Genomic DNA, 22,776 nt, shown 5'->3' with positions numbered 1-22,776 from the left:
ATAAGCCAGAATGTCAACTTATTAAACTAGAGCAGCTGTTTTCCGCTGACTGCATACTAGAACCACCTAGGAGTTATGCTAAAGAACACTCAAGTCTGAATCCCAGCCCTAGAGATTCTGAACGAAGCCCCGGCACTGTGTATTTGGAGAGACCCTGGGCTGGGTACAGCGATACAATTTAAACCTTCAGTGGTATCAGCTTTGTTAGCATGGCTCACTCAACCATCAAGACAAGTCTGCCGAGCATTTCTGACTTTCACATGCGTGCAGGCTAAGTCACTTCAGTCGTGTCCAACTCTTTGCAATCCTGTGGACTGCAGCCCTCCAGACTCCTCAGTCCATGGGATTCTCCAGGCAAGAACACTGGAGAGGGTTGCCATTTCCTTCTCCAGGGGATCTTTCCAACCCAGGGGTAGAACTCACATCTCTAATATCTCCTGCATTGGCAGGTGGGTTCTTTACTAGTAACGCCACCTGGGAAGCCCATATCTTCACAAAAAGAATTAATCTTGTGGGCAAATTAGCATAGGCTGGTGGTCTGGAGGTTGCCCTGGGTCAAATCTTAAAGATTCTAGGCTTTCTGCTCCTTCTGGGGATTATTAAACCTTTTTCCTGTAAGATCTCAAACCCATTTGGACATTTCTACCTGATCAGTGCTTGAATAGGCACTTTCATCGTTGACCTTTACGGTTCCTAATCTTTATGCTTCACAATGAGCACCCTCTACCCTTGTCTTTTTCACAATCCCTTCACTTACTAATATTAGACAATCTGAGCTGGATGGACCCACAACTAAATGACTCTGTGACCTTATTCTCATATTTTAAATGGTATAATAATTAATACCACTCATAGTTATGATGATGATTAAATGAGGTAAATAAACCTGACTTACATGTAACACTTAATCAGATTAAGTAGAGTTTATGACAAGAGAGTTGTGAAAATTTCCTCTTTATCTAATTCAGAAAATTCCCAAGCACCAACATTTAACTGAGCAAATTCAAAATGGCTTTCATGTATTCTGAGGTGCTTGAAAAATATCTGCCTACCTTTTATACTCACATTAAAACAGTGTATTTTCTTTCAAAGAAAATGTCCACCCCAATTACCCTGCACCTAAGGCCTCTACAGTATGGATGAAAGGTTGCATGCTGAGCCTAAGTGATATAAAATAAAGGGTCAAGCCAGCCTATTGAGCACAAAAATTGTGCTGCAAAAGCTAACACTTTCAATACGGAATACACAAAATAGGTATGACTGTCAAAAATGCGCAACAAAATTTTGGAAGATCAACAGATGTGAGTCCCATCTCTCTGCATGTTTAAGATCTGCCATGGAATGAAAATCTGCCATGATGTGTGAACCACAGACGTCCTATTCCCAACCCACGTGGGCAAGTTACATAGGCTCTCCCTGACTTACTTTCTTCATAGAATGAGGATGCAGAGATGCTACTGGTGTTTTGCCCGTCTCACCTGGGTCTACCCCCAGACTCAACAGCAAGTTAATTCCTTAAAGTCCAAAGCCTTCTGCTCTCTTATCTGATGGCATGATCTGGCCACGAAGCTGTACCATACCCACACACAAGGCAGCTGGAGGCTCTGGGGAGCTAATACCCAAGTGATAACCCTCAACCAACGAGGGATAAGAGTTACTGGCTAAATCCTGCAGCCAGCTCAGCCTTCAGTGGGCCAGTTCTCAAGTGTTTTCCATACAGTTTCTCAGAGGGTCCCTCTGGGACTAGGTCCCAGTTGCCTGCAGCAGTAAGTAACTTACTAACAAACTATTGCCTCATTTTACTCCTACTCCATGCTTCCAGGATCATCTTCCAAACAACAATCTGCTCCCAAGTCCTTTTCCCCGAATAGGCATTTGAGGAACCTAAACCAAGACAGGGGATAATAAATGTATCCACTTCATAGGGTTGTTTATGAAGTAAATGAGACGGTAACAGGCAGGAAGGCCAGGGGTCTCCAAACGAAGGAAATAGGCTGCAAGTGTCAGACATTTTTTATCTCTCTCTTAAGCGGCAGGAGGAAACAAACTAGTGATATATTTTTTTCCCTTCTCTATACAAATTTAAAAAGGAAGTTCCTCTTAAAATACTGTGCTGCCATAATGACACCCGGTTCCACCTGAAGTTAACTATTCTCAAACCTTGAATTAACCAATGAATTTTTCTTATGCAAATATTTGTCTTAAGCTATGTTAATATACTATGTTAATATACTATGCATTTACCCCAGACTCTGGTTCTGCCTAATGGCTCAGAATCAACTTGACAAACCAGTATGTTATACTCAGACACTGTTCCCCTAATCTATGTAAACGAAACTATTTGTATGGTAATCTGCCTTTCTACAAGATTCAAGTCAACCATTTTATGGCCCAGGATGACTCATCTGGTGCCAAGATTATCCCAAAATACATCTTCTGGATGAGGGGCCTGGTGCCATTCTGAGTTTTAAGACATTCCTCTCTTTCATTAACAGACTGCTAATGACTATATAACATGCAGCTAAAAACTAGCAGGTGGGTATTCTTTCTGCCCCCTTTTGATGTCTATGTCAGAAGCTTTCTCTATCTCCTTTTTACTTTCCTAAAACTTTATTACACAAACACTCTGAGCGATCAAGCCTCGTCTCTGGCCCCGGACTGAATTCTTCTCCTCTGGAGGCCGAGAATCCTGGCGTCTTTTCGTGGTTCAGCAACAACCTTTCATAAACTAGCTTATCTATGTACTGCCCATACAAGGATGCCAGTTGCAAGTAGGCCCTGGATGTTTGTCCTGGGGCTGCTTGTTTTACCTCTTCTGCAGCAAATAAAATCCATGACAAATTTGTTTCTTAGGTTATTGAATTTTTGTGTCCTTGATAAGAAGCACTTGCATCACCTAAAGAAAAATGCAGCTAGAAAGAAGAAAAAGTGAACAGAAAATTCAGCCAACTAGTGAACCATTTGCTCTTACCCATGTAAAGGAAGACAAGATGAAATTATTATTATATATTTTAATATTTAATTTATAAAATGAAAGTCAGGGAGTTGTGAATCACTGAATCTCAGAGATCTGGCCCTTTGATATTTGAGTCTGGCTAATTCTTAGCACAGGGATAAGAAGAAATCTCCTGAAACTGCCAAAAGAAATATAGTCTTACTATCAGTTCTTTTTTACTATATATATGTTTATATACACACATATATATAATCACTAATATCACAGCAAACATGAGGAGAAATATTACTAATAGAGAAACTAGAAACATGCCATTCTAGTGTAATATTTGTGTTAGTTTATCAGTTCAGATATAGGGAAGAGCCACCCTTCCATACAGGCCATCTGTCATGAACTGCTTTATCCTATTGATAGGACTTATCACTCTTCCCTCACTTTAGCTACAAACTAAAGGAGAAATTACCTCATTCAGAAAAGCTTGCCAAGTAGTATTAGCTTGGATTGACTATATAAAGGTCTTATCAGTAAGGTCACAAATCTTTATGTTGAACTTTGGTGTGATAAAGTAAATTATTTGAAAAAATCATCTTCTTATGGTTAGCTATACTTTTACTATATTTCTTATCTTTGTTCAGAATATTTCAACTGCCCCAAGTGGATGAACCAATGAGGAACAAAGTGGGTATCCGAATTAAATACTAGACAGGGCTTTGCTGGCGGCTCAGAGGTAAAGAATCCGCCTGCAGTGCTGGAGACCCGGGTTCGATCCCTGGGTCGGGAAGATCCCCTGGAGGAAGGGATGGCAACCCACTCCAAGTATTGTTGCCTGGAGAATCCCAAGGACAGAGGGGCTTGGCAGACGGCACAACTAAAGCAACTGAGCACGCATCCAATAAAAATATTCATTAAAATAAATAACAAATGAACAGTGCCTGGCACATAAAATAAGCTATCAATAAATGGTAGATACAAGGAGCTACAGCAACTGTAGTGCTCTTAGAGGCATAACCTTGCAGCGTGCCCTGCTGGTCACTATAATTCTGTTGATTTGGCATGTGTACTAAGCATCATTTACCGTAAAGCAAAATGGGGGATAATTGAAGTGTACTGCAGCAGAGAGAAGAAAAGGAGAGATTTCCATTTGCTGGTACCTCTGATACTTCCTCTCTACTTAATGTGTAATGTGAGGATTACTCTAGAGAGAGTGGCAAATATTTTGAATCCTCTTACCTCAAAAATCTTTGAATGGTAAACCCATAATGGACCACGTGGCTCTCTAACAATGTTATTTCAATCACACAACACATTCTGGTGAACTTCTCTGGTGTGCCAGACACCACGCGACATGACTAGGAAATTCCAAAGTATGTAAGACATTGTTCAATTTCCCAAGAACTTAAAGAGGCTGGAAAATAAAGGAGGGGTAAACAAGGAAGCTAAAGCTACTGGGATAGCACACAAAAAGAAGTGTACGTATCTAATAAGTACATTTCTCTAACAAAACGTTTTCTGTTGTCTCTTAGTGTTAATATGTTTACTGTGCCTACTGACCAAACCAATATCTTACACAACTCAGATTTCCACCCTCACAAGCATGAAGTTGTGACTAACAAGGAATTAAGAGGGTGGGAGCTGCTTCCCAGAGGCTCAGACAGTAAAGAATCTGCCTGCCATTGCAGTAGATGCAGGTTCAGTCCTTGGGTCAGGAAGACCCCCTAGAGAAGGAAATGGCAACCCACTCTGGTATTCTTTCCTGGGAAACCCCATGGACAGAGGAGCCTGGTGAGCAAAGTCCATGGAGTCACAAAGAGCTGGACACGACTTAGAGACTGAGCACACACACAAGAGAGCAACAGAAACTAATTTAACGAGTGATGTGCGTGCGGGTGCATGTGGGTGTGTTACAAACCCCCAAAACAACTTTGTGTTTTACATGTAGGGAGATCAAAATACCCATGTTTATTCCCTGACACTAAAAACCTGTGGTTTTTATTCTTATTTATACCATTTCCCTATAAATCTTTAGACCCTTTAAAAATACTACATACTCGTTGTTCCAAAATTGTCATGAGGGGATTTTCAAAATAGCTCCCAATTTCTATTAGTGGTACTTCTTTGGTTCATTTGACACTATTCTACAAAGATAAATGGGGACTGATACACTTAATCAAAAATCACCCCCAGAAAATAAAGTTTTTCTATTCTCTGTGGTATTACTTTCAAAATGATCAAGCTTGATTCAAATATACAATATTATTTTAGTTAAAAGATTAAAATATAATCCCATATAAATCCAGTAAACTTAAGATTATGCTATGAAAGCAAACGTTTCCACAAAGAAGCTTCATGGAATGTCAACAGAATTATAAATTTGCAAATTCCAACTTGCTTTTTCATCTTTTACTTTATGTGATAAAAATGTATGACTATTCCAGTGCTTAGATTAAACATTCAAAAGCATTCCTGCTTTTACTTTCTGTAAATTCAAATCGTACAACCTTGAAAAGCATTAGTACCCCAGCCTTTAATGTAAAGTATTGGAGAAAAATAAACAAATATAGGGGGTGATTTCAAAAATAAAGCTCTACATCTCTACAGTTTCTTAGAGCTCATGGAGCATATTACTTTTAACACGGGCATCAGGAGAGGCAGCACCAGGATTATTGACAATGGCCATGCAAAGTGGTCGAGGTTAGTGGCCAGCATTGATATGCACTAGAGAGTGAGAGGAGAGGGTTTTGGACCCTAAAAGAACAAAAATAGAAATGGTGTCCAATTTTACTGAACACTAAGTGGGGAGTGTCTACTGAACACTAGACCGGGGAAGGAAGATTTTACAGATGGCGAGACCCAAATGTAACTCCTGGGGACCTGCACTTTTACAGAATCAGTTTTAGGCATCAGCTATCTATTTCTTCCAGTACTAGGTATTCTTACCTGGAGAACACACAATCTACCTAACACATGGGAAGGCAGACAAGTTCAAGGCTAGGTTATCACTTTCTAGGAGGTAAGTTGTAACTATCGATGTATAGAAAGAAGACTAGCAGAATATATAGATTATGCTTATCTAAACACTAACTGCTCCTATATCAATGTTGTCGGTTTTAAAAGTTAACCAATCATGTGGCTTTCTTCATATCTTCACCAACACTATCGTCTAAAACACAGGAAAGTTTTTAAAGCAATACTATCCTCTATGCAACAGGAAGACAAATGTGATTGGTTATCTAGTACCTCAAAGTTCGCAGTTAATTGTATTAATTATCTTCATATTAACGAGCCATGAGTTAGAGCTGTGAAGTTTACAGATAATAAGGCAGTACCGCGCCCTCAAGGAATTTAGTATAGCATCATAATTAAGATGCAAATTTCACTGGGCAAAGTACTTTGGGGAAATATAACTAAAATTTTACTCTTTGTCTAAACAGACATCTCTAAAGGATAATTTAAGAAACACCTCTACAATTCAACTCTAGATTTTACTTACAAGATACTCAGATCTTAAATATAAATATCCATCATAAATATCTAATCAACTTGTCAAAAGAATGACTGAATAAATTTTCTTATTTCCAAGCAATTATGACTTATAATAACAAGATGAATACAATTACTATATGGGGAGATCCTCTAGAGATGATCTTATATGCTTTTGTCATGCAGTTTAAAATACTTAAGTTTGGGAGGGATGTATTGGGAGTTTGGGGTTAGCAGATGCAAACTACTATATACAAAATGGATCAACTACAAGGTCCTAACGTATATAGCACAGGGAACTATATCCAATATCCTGTGATACTGGAAAGAATATGGAAAAAATGTATTTATAAGCGAATCACTTTGCTGTACAGCAGAAATCAACACAACATTGTAAATCATCTATACTTCAAAAAAATAAATTTAAAAAAATACACTGTTGGTGGGAATGCAAACCAGTACAGCCGCTATGGAGAACAGTGTGGAGATTTCTTAAAAAACTGGAAATAGAACTGCCATATGACCCAGCAATGCCACTTCTGGGCATACACACTGAGGAAACCAGATCTGAAAGAGACACGTGCACCCCAATGTTCATCGCAGCACTGTTTATAATAGCCAGGACATGGAAGCAACCTAGATGCCCATCAGCAGACGAATGGATAAGGAAGCTGTGGTACATATACACCATGGAATATTACTCAGCCATTAAAAAGAATTCATTTGAATCAGTTCTAATGAGATGGATGAAACTGGAGCCCATTATACAGAGTGAAGTAAGCCAGAAAGATAAAGAACATTACAGCTTACTAACACATATATATGGAATTTAGAAAGATGGTAATGATAACCCTATATGCAAAACAGAAAAAGAGACACAGATGTACAGAACAGACTTTTGGACTCTGTGGGAGAAGGCGAGGGTGGGATGTTTCGAGAGAACAGCATCGAAACATGTATATTATCAAGGGTGAAACAGATCACCAGCCCAGGTTGGATGCATGAGACAAGTGCTCGGGCCTGGTGCATTGGGAAGACCCAGAGGGATCGGGTGGAGAGGGAGGTGGGAGGGAGGATCGGGATGGGGAATACATGTAAATCCATGGCTGATTCATGTCAATGTATGACAAAACCCACTACAATATTGTAAAGTAATTGGCCTCTAACTAATAAAAATAAATGAAAAAAATTTAAAAAAATAAAAAATAATAATATAAAATGCATAAGTTTTATCATGAGAAATCTTTCAACTTCTGGCGGTATCACTCTGACCATGCTTTCCAGCATTTGAGGACCCTCACAATCTGTTCCTACTCTTGGACTAAGTTTTAGATTCAGTGCATGCTCATCTTCTCAATCAGACAATAAAAGTATAGCCTCTGAACTTGATTGGGAAAAAACCTGGTGATCAATAAATACTGATTGACTGAAATATCATATGACACTCTAATTTTCTTTCCAGTTTTCCCTTTTAATCCAAAATTTAAAATAGTGATTGTACATATGACTTTCCAGGGAGCCTTAGTGTTTTTTATAGACGCAAGAAATCTAACAGTTCAACAACACAGCATCTGTTCATAATCCCCCTGTAGGATGTTTACTGCCAGGATTCCTTCATTGGCATGTACAGTGATTATGGGCTAAACAAGTTAATTAAATTACACTGAAAAAAACACTCTTTCCAGGTTAGTTGCTTTGTTGTTGTTTCAAACTACTTGCCCCTTCTTTTTGCTATCTACCCTGTAGATAGCAAGATGCTGACTTTTTAAAAATGAAAGTCTGTAAAACATACTGACAAATTATTCATCTTTGCCATTCTTCCTCAAGGGACTTTTAGCCTCCCTCCTGATGTTTAGAGAATGGGCAGAACCAACAAAGAAAGTCTGAGACCTTCGGGCTAGTGAGATATTTGATTTTCCTTCACATTCACTGATTATTTTAAATCGGAAAAGAAAAAAGACCACGAAAAAAAGCTTTACATAATTTATAGGCAGCTTTTCATGGTAAATATGCTTACAAAGAGGAGAAAACCAGCACAGAGGAAATGCGACCCTAGTTATAGGCTTTAATTAGTTCTGCTTAGAGTATTACTTTCATTATTTAGGCATATGACTTTTAAAAGTGCTGAAGATACAGAGAAGAGGCTGACCACACATCCTGTTTCCCCAGAGAGTTCTTGTTAATGCATGCGATGTCTGTCTGGTTGGCGCCCCCAGTTTCTCTCCAGTGTGTTTGGTTTTGAAGGATGATAAATGTATGATCATCCTAGAGATGAGCCATATGAAAATAGTGTGAAAATATTACAATACTGTGATCAATAAATAGTTGAACCACCTCTAAATAAACATCAATTTTTCAAAAGACTCTCAGAAAAATTACTTTTCATTATTTTCTGTGTTGATCACTTGAATGTGTTACAAAGACATGTTCCAAAAATTCAGCATTGAATATGGAGTCATGACAATTGCATCATTTAATTGGTTGAAAAGTCCTTGAGTTGAAGTCATTACCAACCTTCATATATAGACTTTCAAAATTTTGGGATATAACTTTTAAAAATTCTCATTAAAAATGAGTCACTTAAAAGATCAATTTTAGAAGATATTCTGAAAGATTTTTTAGATTTTTTAGAATCCTCTAGCTAAGCCAACAGTTGCATTAGAATCTCAGAAAAAAAAAGTGGCATTCCATCATCTTAAACAAAGTAACCTTTTTTTGCCCCTGTGCTATGGCCACTTTGGACCATTTTTGCCAAGTCTGTGAACCCCTACTAATGAATGTATTTTTAAAATATTTAAAATAAAATACTGACTATTACAATGAAAATCAATTATATTAGAATACAACCATTAAAAAAATCAAAATATATGTTAAAAAACAAACATGATAAAGTAGTAAATAAGCTCCTTCATATACTCATTACATAATATTATTGACCAGCAAGTCTAGTAACTGCCATAATTACCAAATAGTGATAAGCATAAATGATATTTTGAAGTTGTTTGCAATACCCATAGTGTGATCTGAAAAGTCACAGGTTCTGCTTGTGCTACTGTTGTTTATTAACTACATTCACAACTGGAGAAAATTTTCATGAAGAGCTTAGTGAAAATGAAACTGTGATTTTTTTTCCCAACCAACTTCATGAACTTTCTGAATTCTATTGTTACAGGTACAACATTAAGAAGGCCTAGAAGTCAAACTAGTTTATCGTAAGTGCATACTTAATTCATCAAACAACTACTTACCCAGGTAATCAAGCTACGAAAGAACATTTCTAAAAATGAAACTTCCCAATGAATGCTTTTTAACAACAAAAAAAGAAGACTTCCACTGAAAATTCATTTCAGATCAGTTGTGAGAACTGTTGATCATAACGCAATATACATTGAAATGTACTAAATAGAAACAAAATAGGTATTTTCTAGGAGTTTTTTTAGAAAACAAAGATCCCCTAAAGCACACACAAAGCATTTTTATATTAAACAGTATGTCCCTTATTCGTATCTCTAATATTTTAAAATCAGTTACATTTTTACAAAATTTTTTTCCTCAGATTTGCATTATCTCGTTTTAATTTAACAGCATCACACAGTCATACTTAAGCTTTTATTTCTCAAAACTTTGAATGAAATCCAACAAGCAAAGACATCAAAAATACATATGTACAGTTAAGGCCCTCAGCCTCAGCAGCTTCATTCTCTGGAAGAGACTAAAGTGACTGGTAATTAAACATGTGGAATCACAGATCATTGGAACCTAAAGGAACCCAAGAAGCCAGTTTGTCTAACCCTGACTTTACTAATGAGGACCCAGAGACAATGAGAGGTTAAGGGACTCCCAAGATGACATGGAGAAGCTAGCCTGACAGTTAATGCAACACGTCCTCCAGCTCCCAGCAAGGACCAGTTGTATTCCCCGGGCCACTTCTATCAAAAGAGAGCTATTGAAACAAGGGGCTACAATCAATTAGAAATACATCTTATTTATCGTTTTTGCTTCTCAATATAAGAATTAGATAACTTAAATGATGATCACATTTCCAGAAGAGAGGTCTTTAAAAAATATGAAAAAATGAAGAATTTGCTATAAATAGTTTCAAGGTCTAATTTATTAGTAAGGTAATTTTGACTATTGAAAACCCAGGTAAGCCATTCCTAATTTTATTTTTTCAGATGGTCTTTTTTCTCTGATTATAAAAGGAATCCATTATAATAAATTTTGAAAGCACAAATGAAGAGGAAGATAATAAGAAGCCATATATCCAGAGTCCAAGACATCATTGATAATGTTGGTAATATTTCAGCATATTTCTTTCCAGATATAAATGTATATATGAACATACAGCTATATGATATAAACTTTCATATTAATATAATATTACACATAAAATTTTACAGCCTATCCTTTCTCTTAGCATTATACCAAGATTATCTATCTTGAATTATCTTTGAATTCAAATAATTTCCAAAACATTAATGGGAACTTTGTGTTTAGCGGTTATTAAAGTAAAAAAGTTTAAAGACACTATAGTCAATAAAATGATTCCATTATATAATTTTCACTTACTGGATTATGTGGCCTAGCATTGGATCAGGTAACTCTAACGCATTAAATTGCTCTAAATAAAAAATATTAAAAATATATGTTTATAAAACTGTCTTTAGAAAAATTTAAATGCAAATGGCTAAAATCTTTGGGGGAAAAGGTGTAACATCCTAGGAAATTAGAGAAATGAAAACTCAAAGAGAAAAGTGGGAAGATTCAAAAAGGTACTATGGTAGGAAATGCTGACCGGGCTCTGTAAAGTCATGAAGGAACACAGTACTTAATGCAAGGAAGCAGCAATAGGTACAGATACTTAGGCCTAGCTCACATAGGAATTCAATAAATATTTGTTAAATAAATGAATGGCAATCAGTTTACCAACATATATTTAGAGAGTTGAATAAGATTACATCCTTTGACTGACAATCTTATTTAAGGGAATATATACAATATATGACCAGTGCATTCTCTTGGCAAAACTCTATTAGCCTTTGCCCTGCTTCATTCCATACTCCAAGGTCAAATTTGCCTGTTACTCAGGTGTTTTTTGACTTCCTACTTTTGCATTTCAGTCCCCTATAATGAAAAGGACATCTTTTTTAGGTGTTAGTTCTAAAAGGTCTTGTAGGTCTTCATAGAACTGTTCAACTTCAGCTTCTTCAGCATTAGTTGTTGGGGCATAGGCTTGGATTACCGTGATATTGAATGGTTTGCCTTGGAAACGAACAGAGATCATTCTGTTGTTTTTGAGATTGCATCCAAGTACTGCATTTCGGACTCTTGTTGACCATGATGGCTACTCCATTTCTTCTAAGGGATTCCTGCTCACATTAGTAGATATAATGGTCATCTGAGTTAAATTCACCCATTCCAGTCCATTTTAGTTCTCTGGTTCCTAAAATGTCAACATTCACTCTTGCCATCTCCTGTTTGACCACTTCCAATTTGCCTTGATTCATGGACCTAACATTCCAGGTTCCTATGCAATATTGCTCTTTACAGCATCGGACCTTGCTTCTATCACCAGTCACAACCACAACTGGGTATTGTCTTCGCTTTGGCTCCATCCCTTGATTTTTTCTGGAGTTATTTCTCCACTGATCTCTAGTAGCATATTGGGCACCTACTGACCAGGGAAGTTCCTCTTTCAGTATCCTATCATTTTGCCTTTTCATACTGTTCATGGGGTTCTCAAGGCAAGAATTCTGAAGTGGTTTGCCATTCCCTTCTCCAGTGGACCACATTCTGCCAGATGGTGATTGCAGCCATGAAATTAAAAGACGCTTACTCCTTGGAAGGAAAGTTATGACCAACCTAGATAGCATATTAAAAAGTAGAGACATTACTTTGCCAACAAAGGCCCGTCTGGTCAAGGCTATGGTTTTTCCAGTGGTCATGTATGGATGTGAGAGTTGGACTGGGAAGAAAGCTGAGCACTGAAGAATTGATGCTTTTGAACTGTGGTATTGGAGAAGACTCTTGAGAGTCCCTTAGACTGCAAGGAGATCCAACCAGTCCATCCTAGAGATCAGTCCTGGGTGTTCATTGGAAGGACTGATGCTGAAGCTGAAACTCCAATACTTTGGCCACTTCATGCGAAGAGTTGACTCATTGGAAAGACTCTGATGCTGGGAGGGATTGGGGGCAGGAGCAGAAGGGGACAACAGAGGATGAGATGGCTGGATGGCATCACTTACTCGATGGACATGAGTTTGAGTGAACTCTGGGAGTTGGTGATGGACAGGGAGGCCTGGCGTGCTGCAGTCCATGGGGTCGCAAAGAGTCGGATACGACTGAGCAACTGAACTGAACTGAACTGATACAATATATAGACTCAGGTACTCACTGTAGTTTTCTTAAAATAGAAAAACTGTTCATAACTAAATGTTCAGAACTGGTATACTGATTAAGTAAATGATAGAGATGTAAAGAGCCATATAGACAATTCATGTTAATTTAACAACTGTACTAAAATTATAAGTGCCCTACCTATACTATAATTCTTAGTTTAAAATGATTGAAATATTTAAAATATTGGTGTATTTAATCTCCTGGTATAAGACTTTATTTCATTAATGAAATAATTAATTTTAAAATTGAAAAATATCACTACATTAAAAAAAAGTTGAGAAGCTCAAATAAATATTATTTTTCTTCCAAAATATTTTCTTACAGTCAATCTCAAAGGTGTTGCCCACCTATCAGTCCTTGAATATCACAGAAGATCAGGAACAAGGCTTCCTTTGATAGTCATTCCAATGGTGGGAAATACAGTCGTGATCCTCTGTTCTCCTTAGTACTATGACTTAGAAAACTCTGACACGTCCTCTAACCTAATCTTAGCCTATCAGAGATGTTATTAAATCTAACACACAGACTCACACGTACAGCTTAGAGTGGCAAGCTTTTAAAAACCCACACAACTCATCATACCTGTATAAGCTGTGATGGTTCACTCCCTTCTTCTACCACAGTTAGCTGAGATCTTCCTTTCCTTTCATTGTCCCGGATGCCAATGGCCACCTGGCTGGCCTTCAGACGCTCATACTTGTTACAAGAGGATCCACACCATTGGTAAATTACCTAAAAGAAACAGACAGACCTTTTGATCCCAAATATGTGACAGACATTCAGCCCTGGTATAATACACGCTGTGATTAATTAGGAAAAAACAAAAAGGCATAAAAATAAAATTATCCATTGTTGAGGTATATATAATTTGATATATTTAATTTATACCTTATTGTGTATCCTGTTGCTTTCAGTTAGCATTATAAAGTGAGAATTTTTAAACATGGAAAATATAAATATATATATCAGCATTCTCTGTGTATATAATCCACAAAGTACAATTTATGAGAGCAAATTTATAGAAGTTATATAAATTTAGAATAATAAATCTAACATTCTTCAGAAAGTTAGTCAAGAATCTATTACAGTGGTAATATGATCTTGCTGATCATAAAAAATGATATATCACTTTTGTAAAGCAATTTAACAATCTTTACTGAGTCATAAAAAGTTAAACCTTTGACCCAGTAATATCACTAACTGGAATTTATTTTAATAAATTATTCATAAAGAAGAGGAAAAAACACATGTACAGGGGTTTTTCACAGCTGAGATTTTTGTAAATTGAAAAGACATTAAATATTCAACAATAGGGTAACAGTTATATAAATTAGGATATATAGAAAAAATACTTATATATAAAATTATACTTTAACAGAAACTTAAAAAAATGGAAACAGAATAGCAGTTTGATAAACAGTAAATCAAATACATCACTTGCTATGAATATTACAGTGTATATATTTTGGACTTAGGTACAGTGTTCATAAAGTATATAGTAACAAATGTAAAGTAACAATAAATGTCATTTTCTCCATTAAATGTGATTTAACACAAGAAAGAAGTTTAATGGTACCCAGGCTGGTGGGATGTGGGAGTAGGTATTATCACACACTATTAGGGTGACAGATACTAAGACAGGCTCTTTTCAAGGGCAGTTTGGCATCACATCAAAAAATTACATGTGCTTTTAAAATCAGGACCATTTGTAGGAATCTACTTTACAGAAATATTCAGACACCAGATGCAAAAACAAAGAAACAAAACAAAATGCCCATTCAATAGGGAAATCACCATAAAAATGTCATTATGTGGATACTACAGACTATCCTTCAGTGGTTAGAAATCGAGGATAATGTTTAAACACTGATGTTGAAAATATCCAGGTACATCGTAAAGACTTAAATAAAACCACACAATAATACAGTTCCATTTAATTAGATACAAAAATATAAGCTGTTTCTGCCTTTGCAGGAAAAAGATTTTTAAAGCTACACTATCTCATGGGGAGGGGCACATATTTGTAGAAAGAAAGCCTTCAGTTTTTACTCTGTCAGTATTTTTTTCCCCTTTTTTTTTTTTTAAATAATGTCACTCATTTATTAAGTGTTTATTAGGAGCTAGATGTTGGGAATAGAGATGAATGAGTGAAAACTAGCTAGGAGAGACTGACATGTAGATAACTAAGGCTAGTAATATGTTTGCACTATTGTTGGTTTTCAGAACGTTTCCATACATATTTGTCTAGTCAATCTGGAGAGGAGGTTGCACTGTGGTTAAGTGTAAAGGAGACAGACTTTAGCAGCCATTTACTATGTGACTCTATGTTTGCAAACTTTCAAAAGAAGGAATGAATTAATAATAGTAAAATTAAACAGCACCCCCAAAATCAGAGAAACGGTCTCTTTTCTCAGAGTTGTTTCTTAATTCAAAGATAGCTTACTATTGCCTAACATTTGGCAGGCTCCCTCTCTGTGAGGGTGCAACTTCAAAGCACACAGGCCAATAACAGTTTCTCTAACCCCTTAAGCTGCACCCCCACTCCCATGTTCCTTATTCATCTGCTCCACGTTCCTTTTCAGGCATAAAATGTAACTCTTAGGAATTTATGCCTTCATAAGATGTAAAAGAAAAAGGGACTGTGCCTTGCAACTCCTTTCATTTCAGAATCTGATCTAGTTATTCAACATGGTTAAGGGAGTGGTTTTTTTTCCTTCTGTTTTGTTGTTTTTGTTTTGTTTTTTTTCCTGTTTTCTACACCTGGGCTTCTGAATATGAGACTCACATTTAGAGGCGATTTGAATACCAGGTCCACGTTAACAATTACAAGCAGTGAAAACAAATGGTTCCCAATGAGCAGCCAACACCTAGTCACTGAGCATTAAGATCCGATGTTGGAGCAGGATGGTGGTTTTTTTTTAATATGGATACCTGAGCCTGCCCTTTAGGGACTCTAGGCAACTGCATTTACTGACACTCCCCTGATAATTCTGAGCATTAGACCAGGGCTGGAACATCTGCTGGTCTCTAGGAGCACACTGCACCTGGCAGGTGTTGCAGGGAATCTATCATTTCTAAGCACCCCCTGAAGCAAAGTAGGCTACTCTGCCAGGACGCTTAGGCTCTTAGCTTAGGCACCTTTTTTACCTTATTCCACAATATTTTGCAATTGATTTTTTTCTCAGTAGATCTGAGAGAACAAACTTTTAATATTTACATTACAGTGAAATATAAGAAGTGGATAAGAAGTTAGCTCTCAAGATGTCTCAGACTGCTAGCCACTTTCATTACTGATTTGCTCTGTATTTTTATATTCATCCAATAGATGTTTATATTCTCCCTACTTTAGTTTTATAAGTGACCTCTTATCTACTTCAAAGAGATTATATAAAATCACACTAACTGTAAAGAAATCAAACCAGTCAATTCTAAAGGAAATCAGTCCTGAATATTCATTGGAAGGACTCATGCTGAAACTGAAGCTCCAATACTTTGGCCACCTGATGTGAAGAACTGACTCACTGGAAAAGACCCCGATGCTGGGAAAGATTGAAGGCAGGAGGAGAAGGGGACGACAGAGGATGAGATGGTTGGATGGCATCACTGACGTGATGGACACAAGTTTGAGGAGTTGGTGACAGACAGAGAAGCCTGGAGTGCTGCAGTCCATGGAGTCACAAGGAGTTGGACACGACTGAGCAACTAAACTGAATTTTTATTAATGTTTGTAAAGCATTAAGGAAGCCTGGTAAAATATGTTTGAAAATGAATTATAGTTAATGATAATTTTATAAATATTATTATTTAACATATAATTTTATAATATTCCTTGGACCCCAAAATATCTTCTATGATATTACTTTGAGTTTTTTATGTGCAGTATAAATTCACAGATAAATTTAGTTTTAGAAAATATTCCTCACCATTGCTTAGGGAGCAGTTTCAACCTTTAAAATAGCAAAAAATATATCTAGGAAAAACTCATAAGAATAATAAAACTTTTAAAAATGAAGTTTTCCTTTTAACTCAAAGAAGACTAAATCATCAAAGAAAGCATTGCCAAAAAATTTCTTATTGAGCATGAAAACAGATGTTGTATGTTATGCTTACTCTTTTATTATTTTCACCTTATTTTGTGATATATCTAAGTAACATAGCTTATTTATTAGATTTAATTTTCAGTGGTTAACTCAGACAAGAAATGCAATAAAATGTGGACTTGAAATTGCTAAAAGCCAGAACTGTTTAAAAAGTTAATTGAAAAATAAAAAAATGTTAAAGTTAATAAAAAACCCTTTTCATTCAACACTGTTTTTTATACAAACACAGTTTGTTCAGTCATGGACATTAAAACATACTTTAAATTTTAAACAGAATTTGAGCAATTCATTCAATTTGAGCAATTCATATTCTACCACGCGTAGGTGATGTGGTAAGACATCTCATTAACAGAGCGCTACAGTGATGAAATGCATGCGTGCACTTCTATTAATAAGCTGCACTAGCCCAACACACACCCTATTCAGAGGCGGTTGGTTAAAACTACTTCACCACTCTGCACATGAGGAAACTTTGTACTCAACTGGCCACATGCTTGAAAAACTCCCCTATAATTCAACTGAACCTTTTTTTAGAGGGCAAGGGCTAAAAAAAATAAGAAATTCTGCACAGAGCTAAAAAATATAACTGATGTGATGGGTTGATGTGTATTCTTAAAACAGAAAAAGTTCTCACTATAATTTAAATTGTTTTGATTATAATACTGAATGGGAGTTAGATAAACTTTCTGTAAATCTGATTTAAGTGTACTAGACACTGAAAATTATAAAGCAAATACAGTTTCAGAGGCAACTATTTTACCTAAGGAATTTAATAATTCAACACTGAATGTTACATTTTTGGGGGGAAAGGACATAAAAACTCCCTATAAATATGGAAATATCCATTCAATTCAGACTGAAGTCCACTTAAATTTTGGCTGAAATTTGCTGATGAACACCCTCTAGTAGAAGTTTGTGAAGCCACAATTAGCTCTTAATGTACAAACTATTTAAGGAAAGTAAAATTATTCTGGATAGTTGGCAAAGGAAGAAATAAGGGAGTAAAGACAGTTACTGGTGATTAGTTTGGACCACCAGTAACAAGAAATAAAAGTAAGTGAGTGGTATTCATAGAAACAACCACACTGGGGGCAGACCAGAGGTTTCTAAAATTTCTTCTAAACTACATGGTCAGAGCTAACAAGTCAAACATCGAAGTGTGGCCAAACCTCATTCGGGGACAGGAAATAAGAACAGAAATAAAACAATGGTTAATGATGCTCTTGAAGGGAGGCAAGATTTCAGAAGCTGAGTTTAAAGGAACCCTCCAATGATGGTGACTCATAACCTGGGCAAAGAACTCAGCATGGACTTGCTCCTTTTTCCAAGCTATTTATTCTAAATACATCTAAAAGTTTATAAAAGCTGGGGGTGGGAGGAACAGACCTCTTACTCTCCTTGCTTCTATTGGTTTTATGTTTCCAGTGCTTAGTTTTCCCTTTGTTGTTGTTTAGTCACTAAGTCGTGTCTGGCTCCTCTGTGACCCCACGGACTGTAGCCCGCTAGGCTCCTCTGTCCGTGGAATTTTCCCAGGCAAGAATACTGGAGTAAGTTGCCATTTCCATCTCCAGGGGATCTTTCCTACCCAAGGATTGAGCCCGTGTCTCCTGTATTGCACGCAGATTCTTTACCCAAGGATCAAACCCATGTCTCCTGCATTGCACGCAGGTTCTACCCCTGAGCTACCAGGGAAGCCCTAGTTTTCCTTAGATCTAGTTAACCAAATATAGAAGTTCATTCAGATACCCCTCTAGGTGGAAGGGTCTTTAAGCATTGCTTAAAAAAAGATATTAACTTGCACAATAATTCCAAGAATCTCCATTTCTTTAAACTTTAAAACATGATTTTTAGTTTTTGGATAAACAGATGTTCATTTCTATTCTATTTTGTTGTTGTTTAAAGTCAAGCTACCTCAACATCCTTCAATGACACGCATATGTGTTTTTAAAAGCATCTCTGACTGAAGGACAGAAGATGGATGCAGAGGGTGTGGATGGTCTCAGAAAGCTGGGCGACCAGAAAGGAGGAATTGCATGGGAGGTAGGGAGGTAGGACAGAGCAGTGCTGACGGAGAAGCAGAGGAGAACAGAGGGATATTGTAAGACTAAAGTCTACAGGGATGGTCAGTCATGCCTTTGGATGGGTTCTGGAGGACAGGGAAAGGGGGAAATGACGTGGACAACTCTAGCATGGCTGCAGCAGTGATGTCATTTACCAGGAGCAAGTGACAGCTTTTGGAGCAAACTTTTCATAAGAAGAGAAGGCGAGGTTGTGTTCTACTCAGAGCACCTCGCAAATCAAGGAAGTCTTATAGTCACATTTAAAATAATTTCCGCCGGCCGCATAAGTAGGTGACTCAACTATTTTTAACCAACTTATTTGTTCTCTAGACATATGACCGTGAACTTCCCAGCACCTTTAGACATTTCCCATATTGAAATGGGAATGTTCAATAACCTGGGGGTGGGGCTTAAAAAGAATCTACATCAGGACGTCCTTGGCAGTCCAGTGGTTAAGACTTCTCACTTCCAATGTAGAGACGTGGGTTTCATCACTGGTCAAGGAACTAAAATTCCATGTGACATGTGGCACAGCCAAAAAAAGTTAAAAGGTTAAAAAAACAAAAGAACCTATACCAAAGGCCCATTCCAAAACCTTAAAGATCAGAATTCCAGGAATCAAATCACAAGTACAGTACTCTTAACACCTCTTCTAAATGATTCCAGTGTGAAACCATGATTGAGAATTAAAATATAATTCCTAATACCTTGAGAGACATCTTTCTTAGTGCCCTCATCCATTCCCCAGTTACAGCAAGAGTGTAGCTCTATTCCAGAGCTTCTAGCATTCTACCTGACCACACTCTGACTTGCGTATGCTTTTGTCTCTCTCCACTTCACAGCACCTTGAGGTCAAAGGCTATCTGGTTTTCATCTTTATAATCCAAACATCCAACACATGCTAAGAACAACACTAAACGCCATTCGTACTTTTACTATAAATTCTGTAAATACTGTAAAATCTGTAAATTCTACAGATTTAAAATTAGGTTGATCTTTCCCATTTCTCTTCTTGTTGCCTGAAGGCTCTCCCCAGTAGATCTAGTGGAGTACTTTGGAGTAAGGAAAAATGTATCCAGCACAAAGAAGATTCTACTCAGTTTTCAGTTTTAAAGTTAGCCTTCTTAAGTCATAGTAGAGACAAAAGTCTGAAAGCCAACAAAATGTTAATTTAAAAGAAACTTGATTTTGCCAGAGTAAAGGGTTTTGCAGGGGAGGAGTGAGGATGTGGTCTAGAAAGCCAAATCTGTATACCAAGAACCACGGGCTTGGCCTCGGGACTTGAGTGCGCTGCAGGAACCCCCGAGAGGGCAGCAGTGTGAAATGGTGTAAGACTAGTTTCGTCAAAAGGTAGTAGGTCATTACAAGCGAAACATTACTAGGAAACATGACCAGGTGCAATGAATCTTTGAGAAGAGCTTGGTAAACTTCTTGTCCTACATGTTTGTCATACATTTATCCCAGATGCTGAGCATGAGAGCAGAAACAACTCTGGACAGCGTCCAGGCAGTTGGATTAACAGGTATTGGCAACAACTTGAATACACTGTTCCGGAAACTTTTATGTGGCGTGGGAAAAGCTAAGCAGAACGCCTAAGGGTGGGTACAGCTGTGGCTGACAGAACCAGGAAGGGTCTTGCTGTGGAGATGTGGGCATCTCAAAAGACCAAAGTGAGGATACTTTCCAGCAAATGGCTTAGTATAGAGGTCAAAGCCCAGCACTTAAGATTCAGTGAAATGTCAAGGCCTCTAGGAAGGTTGGAGAGGAGGGAGGCTGAAGATTAAACCAGACTCACACTTTGATCGGCAACCCTGTCCCCATCCCAGGCCATGACATTCCATACACTTCCTCTGGGATGGGGGAGGGGGCGGGTGGGATAATCTGATGTGCTTTAATGACAACAACGGCAGCACAGGAGGCAAGTAGAAGAGTTTTACTCTTCACTGGGTTTAGCAGAAGGCATTGATGCTCATAGGAAGCACAGTTTCAAAGAAACGGTGGTCAATGAGGAAGTGACTGCTTTCTCGAAGCAGATGACTGACTATGAGAGAGGGCGGGATAGATTATAAATAGCAAGGCAGTAAGCCAATATTGCATAACTGACCAGATAAGTTAATAAGGGAACAGAACATGCAGAACATCATGATTAAAAACCCACCACCGCAATTACCCTTCAATTTAAAGTAAATACATTTTAAAAAATAAATGAAATGGATAACCAACAAGAGGAAAGAAAAGAAAAACTCAGCACAGATTCCTACTTTTCTGAAACCTAATTCTCCACTAGTGGCTGGCTCTGATATACACTTAGCTAACTTCAGATCCCAAACTTTGAGAATATGGGCTTTTTTTCATTATCACTCACATTCTCGAGCTACTGATGCTCTGTTGCAATATTAAGCTGTGATGTTATTAATTTCTACAAATTCCTCATATCTTTAAAAATAGTGGGTGAGTAATGATTTATAAATTCAGCAACATACATATATATTTCAGAAGCATTTTTCCAATAATTCAGTAAATTCCAAATTGCTGAAATCTAGCCATGTCTCATATCATTTACTGAAAATACACTAAATATGACAATTTATCCAAATCATCCTCTAAAACGATAATTATCTTAACTTCCAAAGTGAGTAAATGAATAATTTTACAATTTCATGCTTTAGGTTGAAAAGATTACGCTGTCATGTCTAGGGAATATTTTGTCATTGTTGTTGTTCAGTCACCCAATCATGTCCGACTCTTTTGCAACCCCATGGACTATAGCCTGCCAGCCTTTTCTGTCCATGGGATTTCCCAAGCAAGAACTCTTGGAGCGGGTTGCCATTTCCTTCTCCAGGGGATCTTCCTGACCCGGGGATCGAACCCTCATCACTGCACTGGCAGACAGGTTCTTTGCGGCTGAGTCGCCAGGGAAGCCCCTAGGGAATATTTACTGTAGTCAAATCCTATCACACCAAGTGTTACTAAGGTATATTCCACATCACCTTAATACTAGTGATTGTTTTTTATCCAAAAAAAAAGCTCACTTCCCTCAAAAACAATCAAGATACAGGATTTAGGTTATGCCCATAACCTTAGTGTTGGCCATGTGGCTTTAGCTGAATGACAGCTTTAGATGTTCAACCTATCTTCTTCATACCTGGGTCATAAAACACACGAAGTAACAGCACTGGCTTCCCTTTGTGCCCACTAAAGCAGAAAGTGGTCATGAAATAATTAACTCAATAACTGCTATTAAAATATTATGACAGAGGTTTTGATTCCATTCTTCTTGGTTGACTGTGACACACCCCAAAAATAAAGTCCCCAAGGTAATTTCAAGATCTTATCACCTTTTAGAAACTTTTGGCGACATACCAACTGGTTAAAGGTTAGTAATATAAACACAGGTCATGTGGGTGTTTGTTCTAAAATACTTAGGAATTCAGAACTTGAATCCTACTAGGATATCCCTGGGAGTGGTGGGAAAGTTCCACAACATAAGAGGGAATCAGCTTCAAGTATTGCTGCAAGAAAATCACCCCAAATGTCTCCAACCAGCCACGAGAACAGGAGATAACTTGAAAGTCATTGAAAATATTAACTACATAGAATAAAGAAAATTTACTATTAAACAGGTCAATGTCCTTGAACCTTTTTATAGAGATTTTGTCCCTATGGCATGAGCCTGGATTTGTGGGGAATATTCCTATGGCACATATTACCTATGGGAAGACAGCATGTTACCAGAGCTATAATCCGTCTAGCACAGCATTGAACTATGCAGTCCATTGTA

General features: G+C 37.4%; 1 protein-coding gene across 1 annotated transcript in view; it reads right to left on the bottom strand.

Moving 5' to 3' along the window:
- The window catches only part of SCIN (scinderin), a 79,835-nt gene that overhangs the window by 40,715 nt on the left and 16,344 nt on the right, over positions 1 to 22,776 (bottom strand). The window contains exon 4 of the mRNA XM_043462738.1: positions 13,418 to 13,567. Within this exon, the coding sequence (XP_043318673.1) occupies positions 13,418 to 13,567 (150 nt within the window). The remainder of the gene's footprint in view (positions 1 to 13,417; positions 13,568 to 22,776) is intronic.

The sequence above is a fragment of the Cervus canadensis genome, chromosome 3 (assembly GCF_019320065.1).
Source record: "Cervus canadensis isolate Bull #8, Minnesota chromosome 3, ASM1932006v1, whole genome shotgun sequence".
Lineage (NCBI taxonomy): Eukaryota > Metazoa > Chordata > Mammalia > Artiodactyla > Cervidae > Cervus > Cervus canadensis.
This window is presented reverse-complemented; position numbering and strand designations above follow the sequence as displayed.